Source organism: Alligator sinensis, unplaced genomic scaffold, assembly GCF_000455745.1.
Source record: "Alligator sinensis unplaced genomic scaffold, ASM45574v1 scaffold150_1, whole genome shotgun sequence".
Taxonomy (NCBI): domain Eukaryota; kingdom Metazoa; phylum Chordata; order Crocodylia; family Alligatoridae; genus Alligator; species Alligator sinensis.
Window position 1 is genome coordinate 4,516,667 of NW_005841840.1, and position 9,748 is coordinate 4,526,414.

General features: G+C 44.1%; 1 protein-coding gene across 4 annotated transcripts in view; it reads right to left on the bottom strand.

Annotated features, from left to right (window-relative positions):
- Positions 1–21: 21 nt before the first annotated feature.
- TRPC3 (transient receptor potential cation channel subfamily C member 3) overlaps positions 22–9,748 on the bottom strand; it is a 53,135-nt gene continuing 43,408 nt past the window's right edge. For 2 of the 4 annotated variants that reach the window (XM_025204695.1, XM_006015621.2), the window contains 2 exons: positions 2,383–2,458; positions 22–350 (listed from right to left, as the gene is read on the bottom strand). In XM_025204695.1, coding sequence (XP_025060480.1) covers positions 208–350; positions 2,383–2,458 — 219 coding nt within the window. In that variant the 3' untranslated portion in view covers positions 22–207. Of the gene's footprint in view, positions 351–696; positions 734–2,382; positions 2,459–9,748 lie in introns of all 4 variants that reach the window. The other 2 variants (XM_025204693.1, XM_025204700.1) reach the window with 2 other exon arrangements.

Here is a 9,748-nt window from a genome sequence, read left to right on the forward strand (position 1 = left end):
TTCTTACATTTCAGTACATTTAAAATGAACAGAGTATTTTTGTGTGGTAAATTAATAAAATTTCCTAAGGTTAAACTTCAAAGAAGCTGTACATAAAGTTATTTAGTGCTAAAAATCTACAATATATTTTTCAAGTATAAGATACTCAGAAATATTATTGCCAATAAATAGTTGTGCTGTAGTCGAAGCCAAGGATCATTTCTAGAATCATTCACATCTCAACATACTGGGGTTTAGTTTCTCACTGAGTTTATGTATTAGGATTGCAAGTTCTTCTGTTGCTTGGGACTTGTCCTCCAAAAGTTCATAGCGAAGACTGGAGATATCTTGTTTGATTTCCTTTAGTTCACCTGTATCAATTAATGAAGGGAATATTTTAAGCATTGTTTATCAAACACTCACTACATGAAATTTTGTTGTCAAAGCAATGCATGTTTCAGAACTATTTTTACCCAGACGCCCATAAGTACACTGGAATTTCAATAATTCAGTGAAACACAGTGACACTGTACTTTGTACATACAAAGAGCATGTTAGCGTCTCAAAGTGTTTTGCAAATGTTAACGAATAATCATAGCAACACTGCTGAGAGGCTGGTAAGTATTAGTATCCCCATTTTAGAAAGAAGCAGCAAGGCATGACTTGCTAAGGTCTCACAGAAAAAGTGTGGCAGAGCTGGCCACACTTGCAACTCACATCTCTTGAGACTGTCCTCTTCAATAACACACACATCCTTAGAAACAGAAAAATTCAGTATATTTAAATTGTTGCTACAATTTGCCAAAGTACCGACACAGCACTTCAATTGAAACCTTCATGATCAAAAAGTGTCTAGATTAATCATCAACAACAACACTCATTTATTGAAGAGCACTCAGTTCAAGGATGGAATCTTTCTTGGGTTCATTCTTCTCCCAGCCATGAATTCTGATCGTTCTTATGCGCTACCCAACAGGAAACTGTTTGATGTGTGTTGTGTAGGATATAAAATAAGACCTATGCTGTTCTCTTATATGGTTTACTTTAAAATTAAGTGGAATCCCCAGATTCCTGTACTTGCAAGAATCATAATACTTAGCAATTATAGATGGTTTTCTATTCATAACATACTTGGTGCTTTACATCTCACATGCTTCAAAACCCAGAATTAAACTTCACAATATCTCTATGAGGTAAATATGGCACAATGTATATTATCTCTATATTATATCTGAAGAATTGGAAGTTTTAGCTCAGACAAGTTGCCCAGGGTCACTCAAGGAGAATCAGTGAAAAAGCTGAGACCACAAGTAGGTCTCCTGACTTGGTTCAGGGTTCTGAATACTTGATCTAAACTCCATAGGCAGATTACATGATCAAGCAAATCGTTCCAGAAGATTTGTGCTTTCTCAAGAATTTTGGTGACAAAGCACTATCCTTTTGTCACGTCTCTCCTGCTTTGCAGAAGATATGTCTGTATGTACATACCAAATTCCAAAAAATACCAAAATGAGATTATACCTTTAGTTTTCTTGATGCAACTACTGACATATAGGCATCTGGTTAAAAATGCCCACTTGAACTATACACTGTGTTTGTTATTTTTGTACAACTCTGCAACTTCTAGCCGGTCAGCACCTGTGGGACTTATTAGTTCAATGACAGGACACACCAAGAGTTGTCTGTTTAATTACTGCTAGAATTTGGGGCTTAAATGTTTTCAAATGTTTTATCTTTATCCTTCATCAGTATTTTATTGGTTCTCAAACATACTGAAATTCCTGTCCATAAAAAAATATTATAGATGGTATATTGTAGCAATTTATTTTCAAGCCTAATAGGAGAGCAGCTCTTCAATTGTTTAAGATTTAAGATGCTTAAAGATCTGTCTGATCATTTTGCAGAGAACTCTGGACTACAGATGAACTGTGACCACAGCTTCTCTCTTCTCAGCATACCACATAGCTAGTTTGACGTCGTTCTGTCAGAGACATGGAACTTTAGAGCTGAATGTGATTTCAGCATGGTTTTATGGAGGAGAGGAAACAAATCATACACATGATACAATACCACCTGTTCAGCTGAGATGAAATGGAGAGAAAAGGTGGTCTTATGGCTGAAGTATTAGACCAAAAGAGCTGAGTCCATTTCTTTGCTCCATCACAGACTTCCTGCATGACTTTGGGCAAATCACTTAATCTTTTCAGTTCCCGTATTGTCCCAATGGGGACAATAATACTTCCTTTCTTCCCATCTTTATCCATCTTGTCCACTGACACTATATATGCTGTGTAGCAAATACTATCTCTCACTTCATATTTGTGCTAAGTGCACCTAGTAAAATAAATAATAGTATGGTTCTCCATAACAGTATCAGGAAGTGTTGTTTACAATGTCTCTCACCTTCATTTACTTCATCATTTTCTTTGTCCACTTGTGCTTTCAAAACATAACGTTTTATAAGTCTTTTCATGATTTGCTGTTGGATAAAAATCATTATATAATCAGTTCAGCATTTAGACAAACTTCATCCTATTCACTAAAATTCTTCAGCAAGCCTGTAAAAGCCAAGAGGTCAACACTATCTTTGCTTTTGGTGGGACAAGCAGTAGTATAATGAAGTGTGGGGGGAGGAGGGGAAGGGCACCAGGCCCAGGTACACTGCCAACCCTAGGTGGGGGAAGGGAGAGGTACAAAAAGAGCGGAGCTACACTGCCGGTCCAGCCTCTTCCACTACTGCTGCCACTGTCACATACCCAGCAGTGCAGTCACTGACACTGCCCCATGCCTGGCTGCTGCCCAGGGGGCTCAAGCAGCCAGTTGCACCTCTGAGACAAACTAATGCAGCATAATTCCTTCCTCATCCACTTACCTCTCATCTATAGCTCAGCCCAAGAAGCATCTTAATGGGAGATGTGCAGAACTTATGAAAACATTTTCAGGAAATTGTTGCTTCAAACAGTTTCAAAGATGCAACAAAAATTTTTCATACCTAAATCATGTAACACTTCCAATGTTCTTGTGATTTTGCTGGAAAGCCATATTTATTTGAAAATGTGTTGATTTTTTAAAATGGAAAACACTATTAAAATTTTGCAAAATTTGCAAAGAGGGTAATATTGCTTTTTTACCACAAAATGCCCAAGTCTTCCAAAATAAAAATATTTTCCATTAAATTGCAAACAAGGTACTAACCTCTTGTTCAACTTATCTACAGCACATACTCTGTATGTTGGCAGTCATAACTAGCCTTTCCATTCACACATTCCTTATGAGTTGCCTTCCCCATCCTTTACTTATTAAGGTCTCGTACTACCACTTTGTGCCACAATAACTGTGTCACTGCACATACCCTGCAATTTAGAGGACTTGCAACCTTCCTCAGGGCTGTAAAGCTGCTCTTTACTGATCAGACGACAAAATGCATTATATGCTGAATAGACTGTTGAGAGGTGATTCATAAATTTTAACTAGGTGTAGATAATACCTGTAAAATTATCTGAAAAATATATTGCCCAATATCCACACAAGCTTATATAGTTATTTCACCTTATAGGTCAATCAGCTGCACTTGGTAAAAGAGCCAAGTGTTGCTTGAAAAGAACTGCAGGATTTAGCAATAATGTCCTACGCACAGGTCATTTCCCAGGGATTAATGGCTAGATGGGGTTATTATCATCAGCTCCTTCCAGCCAGTAATTAACACCTGGTACTTATTGTTATTGCTTAATATTTTAATTATGGACCTGTGTGCAGAGCCTAATAAGTAGCATGCCTTGTACAAAGTCAGCACACCAATCCCAGAGCACAGAACACCACTGCTGCTGCTCTGCAGCCATTGCCTTCACTTCCCCCAGTTACGAGTTATGTTATTCCATCCCTCTTGATACTGCTGTGAAAAACTACTTTGTGCCATCTACTGGGCATTGGCTTATCCATAAGATGGACATGAAATAATCACATACACATGTATTGATGCTGTCTTATGGATGATGTGCTTACAAACTTTCTGTAGGCAGGCAGCTCCCTACTGCAACAGAAATATGATATTTTACAGTGTATGAAGACTTCTGCAACTAATTATGGGAGCAGGTTTTGCCCCTAAATATGTACCATTGCCCAAAGGATGAGAGCTTCACTTCAGCACATTCAGCCCAAGGAGTAAGCATCCTGAGGCTGAGCTGGAATCAGGCATCCCACAAAGTATTGAACTCTGATAGCCACTAACCTACCCTAAGCAATTTTTTTCAAGAGAAAAAAATAGCCAAAAGTCAACATGAAGGTCAGATGAATCAAAAGTAACAAAAATAGTTGTAATTGGGGAAAAGTCTGTTGAGCTGCTTTATTTGAACTATATTCTTGGATTTAATGTATGGGGACCACTGCTTAAAACAAACGAGTCGATCCCTGTAGTTGATGGTGGTGAGCCTGAATTTATATTGTGTTGGGATCTTCCTATAGGATTTGTTTCTTTAGCTCAATGTATGTACAAGACACAACTTTTTACAAAATGGTTATATCCAAATAAGTCAGATAATATATAATTAAAAATGGTTTTATCTCACTTAAAATTGTAATGCACCATCCCTTAGATTTACAGTCCCACCTTTACATCTTGTAGATTCAGTCCCTTTGCAGTATATATTTTAGTTTAATTCACTATTGTTATCTTTGGCATGGTTTTCATAGCGTGGGCCACAATTTAAAAAGGAAGAGTAGCAAAGTTTTTCTCTCCTGCCTGTTCATAATCAATTGGGCCATCTCCTTTCTTATTCAAATCCCATCAACCAACTCTCCTCCCCCTCTTGAGCTCAAAACAAACATGTAGTGACTACAAGTAGGGTGGTGTCACACACTCACTTGCCACACTTGCAAATCTTTGCACTATAGTCACCTATTAAACTTTGTAGCACTTAGGAGATAATCCTTGCCTGAAAGAGAACAACTTTGCAACTCCATGGGGGCACTTAACATGTGCTAAACTGCTTGAACATGCATCTAAGTGCCCTGTGAACATCTCAGTTATGTAATTTCGAGTGAGGAGTATCTCTGGCTTATCCTACCCAGATGATATTGTAGCAATAGCAGTCTGCTCCCACCGAGATAAGGCAAACAGTTTGGGTTTTCCAGCATCCCAGGATGCAATACTCAAATCCTGCCCCTACTCCCACCCAATAAACTATCTCCTGAGCCCTACTGGCAAGGATAGTACTGTCTGGGGGCAGGTGGAGCCCTGCCAGTGCTGGGAGGGGATTTGTGGTGGTGGGAACATGAAACCAGGAGCATGAAGCATGAGGCTGGTATCATGGAGCTGGGGAGTCCTCCACAGACCCCTGCCAACCCGTATTCTAGCCCCCCACCTCCATCTCAGACCATGGGTGACTGGTGCCACCTTAGTTGGGGGGGCACGCAGGGGTCCCCCCGCAGCCAGTCTCGCTAACCGGGGGGGGAGTTCTTCTGCAAACAATCTCGCTGACTGGGGGGGGTCCCTCACAGCTGATCACAAAGCAGCCGCAGTGCGGACGGTTAGGGGGTGCACCGGTGCTCTCAGGGGGTGAACGTGTAGCCCCATGCACCCCTATGCATTGCCACTGTCTCAGACCTCCAGGCTTCCCCAGAAAGGGCTGTGTCTTTCACCCAGAGCTGGGCAAAAGCCACAAAAAAAATCAATCAGCCAGTTACTCAAGGTTAATTAAAATTTTTCCACACTGCCTGGCCCTTTTTCCCCACAAGTTCCACCAGCTCAGGAGGCTTGATAGGGCTGTAGCATCCCTCTATATCTCCCTTGTTCCCACTTTTGGGTCACAGGGGTGGGAGAGGGCTGTGTTGTGGAAAGGCTGAAAGCCGGACTGCAGAGCCACAGGGGTTTAGTGTGGCAAGAGCATGGAGCCGCGGAGAGTGGAATAGAATAATTTCCCACAGTTCCACGCTCCCACTGCACAGCAGCTCCATGACAGCCCCAGGTCATGTGGAGCTGCAGTCACCCAGTCTACACAGCAGACTTCTGCAAGCCCGGTGTGTCTATCAGGTGTGAAAAAGATGTGGTCTCTAACTAACCTAGCTCAACTGGGAAATGCACAGATATAGTGACAAAACTGTGCTGTTGTGAGGAAAGCTTACTTTGTTTGGAAAGTGGAGCCTGAAATAAATTATGGTGGCAAGGGTGCAGTTTAGCTGTATCAACCTTAGGAACACTTTACAGGTATAGTGTCCTCATATACCTATCCAGGCGTGTGGACACAGCTACAGAAAAAAGAGAGCGGGGGTAATGCGTGTCTTAAATTTGTCATAAGAATGGACAGAACACTACAGAAATTTAAATAGTATAATTACAATGACTACTGTTTAACTGATTTCCTCTTGAGTCAATCACTGCTTAACCCCCAGGGCACTGGCCAGGTCAAGTACTGTTCCACACCTGTAGGGTTTGCTAGGTAGCAGGGAAATGGCACTGGATTGTAACCTTTGGGTTACTTTTTTTGGGGCATGCTCTCACTGGTGCCAGGCTGAGGAGGAACAAGGGCAAGGAGGTGCTGTCTCCTGAGATGCAGCAGCATCACTGAAGTGGCAAAGTGTTTCACATCCTTGCCCTGGCTGATCTGCCTTCAGCAATGCTGGCAGGTACTATACCTGTGATCAACTGCCACCTCAAAAAGATTCCCCACTGCACTACCTACCCGCTTCTGGGTTGCCGGTGGGGATCCTGCCTTATCCCCTCCTCACCAGACAGAGGTACAACAGGAGGAGTTGCTGAGCCACCTGCCCCCACAACCTCCTCCAAAATGCCTTCCAGAGAAGGAGACCTGTCTTTAAGGGAACTCTGAGGGGTGTGGAGCACAAACTCAGATTCTCCCTCCTTCCTCAGAATTTCCTTCGCTATGGCCCTCAGCTCCTTTGCTTCCAGATCCAGCTTCTCCTCTGACACTGGAAGGCTCATGCTGGGAACTGAAATAGGGGTGGAGAATCTCATGCTGCTGTTGGTTAGTGGTGTTAGTAGTGGTGGTGGTGCAGGTGCAGGCACTGCTACCACATCCTTGCTGCCACTAGCAGTAGAAGACTCATTGCTCCCAGGAAAGAGGGTGAATCTATGTTTAGGGCAGGGGAAACTTGCAGCTCTCCCTCTGCCCCCTCTCTCTCCTCTGCCAGAAGACCTGACACTTGCCTTTCCAGCACACTTCATAATGTTTGGTGTGCTGCAAAATGTGTGTAGTGCTTTCCTGCACAGTGATGAGACACTGTCAGGGAAAACACAGACTTCTAATTCTGGGGGGAAAGAATCAAGACAGACTAACAGGAACAAATAAGAGGATCTTGGGGGAAGAATAAATTGAAAGGAATGGATAGGGATAACAATAGGGATTGTAGGGAAGGGTAAGTAGAAAAGGATTGGATTAGGGATGCACCGATAGAGATTTTGGGGACCAATACCAATAGCCAATATTTAAGGAGGTATATTGGCCAATACCAATCCGATCTCCAATACACCTGCCTCCAGGTCTTAAGTCCGGTGTGGTGGAAGGGGAGGGAAGGGGCATGGGGGGGGTGGCAAATCAACGCCCCCCTCACAGTGAGGGAGGGGGCAGAGGCAAGCGCTGCCCAGCCAGGGTGAGGGGGGGAGGGTGTGGTGTGGGACAGAGGCAGGGCTCAGGGGGGGGAGGAAGCTCCCACCGCTGCTTGCACTCCAGGTGGGTGGGGGTTGTGTGCCCCCAGATCTGCGTGGTGCAGGGTGGGCTGCATCTGCGGAGTGAAGCTGTAGCTGGTGCTGCATGGCTTTTTTTGGTGGGGGCTAGGCTCGTAGCAGGCTATGGCGGTGCTGGGAGGAGGCTGCAGCCATCCCAAATGTCATCGCAGCTCCGCTCCCAGTCCAGCACAGCCACCTGCCGCAGCTGTGGCTTTTCCCAGTGCTCGGGTGAAGGCGGGGCATTTAGCCAGGATTGCGCTGGGCAGCGGCATGGGGCTGGGAGCAGAGCTGCGGTGAAATATGGGGTGGCTACAGCTTCCTCCCAGCACTGCCAGAGCATGCTCCAAGCCCAGTCCCTGCTGAGAAGAGCCGCGCAGCACCAGCTCCAGCTCCACCCCACAGCTGCAGCCTGCCCCACCCCACCCCGCACAGTTCCGGGGGCACATGCCCCTCTGCCCCTGCCCTCTCGGGGTGCAAGCTGTGGCAGAAGCTGCCCCCACCACATGAGCTGCGGCTCCATCCCATGACTCCCTGCGGCCTGGCTGGGCAGTGCCTGCCCCTGGCCCCTCTCTTACCACAGGGGGAGTTGATCTGCCTGCCACGTCCCATCCCTCTCCCCTCCCCTTCCGACTTACCAGCTGGAGGCAGCTCTCCACTCTGCTAGCTCTGCTCCATGCTGCATTGCAGCTGCGTGCAGCACAGGCATTTATCAGCCAAATGATCAGACCCATCAGGCCAATATCTGATAGAGACAATTTTCTTTATATTGGTACCAGACTGATATCAGACCGATGTATCGGTGCACCTCTAGATTGGATATAATTTACAGGAAGAGAGACTAGCTACCAAGAGACTAGATAGCAAAACAGAGCCTTTCAAATGCTGCTGCTCCAAGAGCAGCTCACAAAAAGCACAGATCACTTCAGACACAGCTTGTTGTTTCTACGTCCCTCCTCCACAAAACTGCAATTGGAAGGGAACTCAGAGAAAGATCACAGTCACTGGCCAGCTACAGATGTCAATATCAGAGCAGTTTTTTCCCCCTCCCAGCCTTTTCCATATATGGAAGATTACCCCCTCCCCCTCCCTCTTCTCAGTTTCTGTTCCTGCAAACCTTCCAAATCTCCGAATCTCCCTGAATCAATTTGGAGGCTTCCGAATAGATTCGGACCTTTTAATGGGTCTCCTGATTTGATTTGGATTTGGAGATTCAGCCGCCAAATTGGGCCAAATCTTCTCTGAATCGAATCAGCTACCGAAGCTTTGCACAGCCCTACAATTCACCCTTATTTAGTACTGCACATAGGCCACTATACATACTAACTGCCATCCATAGCAAATCTCCTACAGATGTCAATGGAAGGCTTGCACAATGACCCAAAACAAAATATATCCTTTGTGTAGTAACTAAACTTAAAATTTTTTATTATCTGTTAAGCAGCTTACAGTCATCGTCTGTCACTCACTGAGAACATGTGCTCCACTCCAAAATTGCCACTATTTTTACCCTTTCTTCTCTTCCTTACTTATCTTTTTTTCTCATTTTCTTTTTTTGTCTGTCTTCATGCATCTTCCCTCTGTCCCCTGCAGCAACTCTCCTTTCTACCCAGGGACATCATTCCCACTCTCTTCTCCAAAATGATCAGCAGTGAAAGTTGACATTGACATGTCATCACTGGGTTCACAGTTGATACTACAATAAGATTTCTAAGGGATACAATGAGTGTTAATGGAAAGTGGAATTTAGACCTCCAAGGTATTATTTTAAGGTGTCACCAGACTCAGGAAGGCAGTTTACATCAAATTTTTCTTGTTTGGAAGGTTCTGTTTGTAACTATGAGGCCTAGACACTTATCTCTTTTAAAACAAAAAAGTTGAGACTGCAAAGTTTGAACCACATAAATACTTCAAGTAGTTGCAATCTGTATTTTTACACCCCAAATACAAAAGCTCTTTTTGGTCACTCATATTCTTGCCCTGCTCATATTTGAGTCTTTGCAAATGTATTTTCACTTGTGTCTGGCCTAACCTAAACAGTAGGTTCTGCACATTCATCAGGGAGTCAGAGCAAATATTCTTCACCTGCTG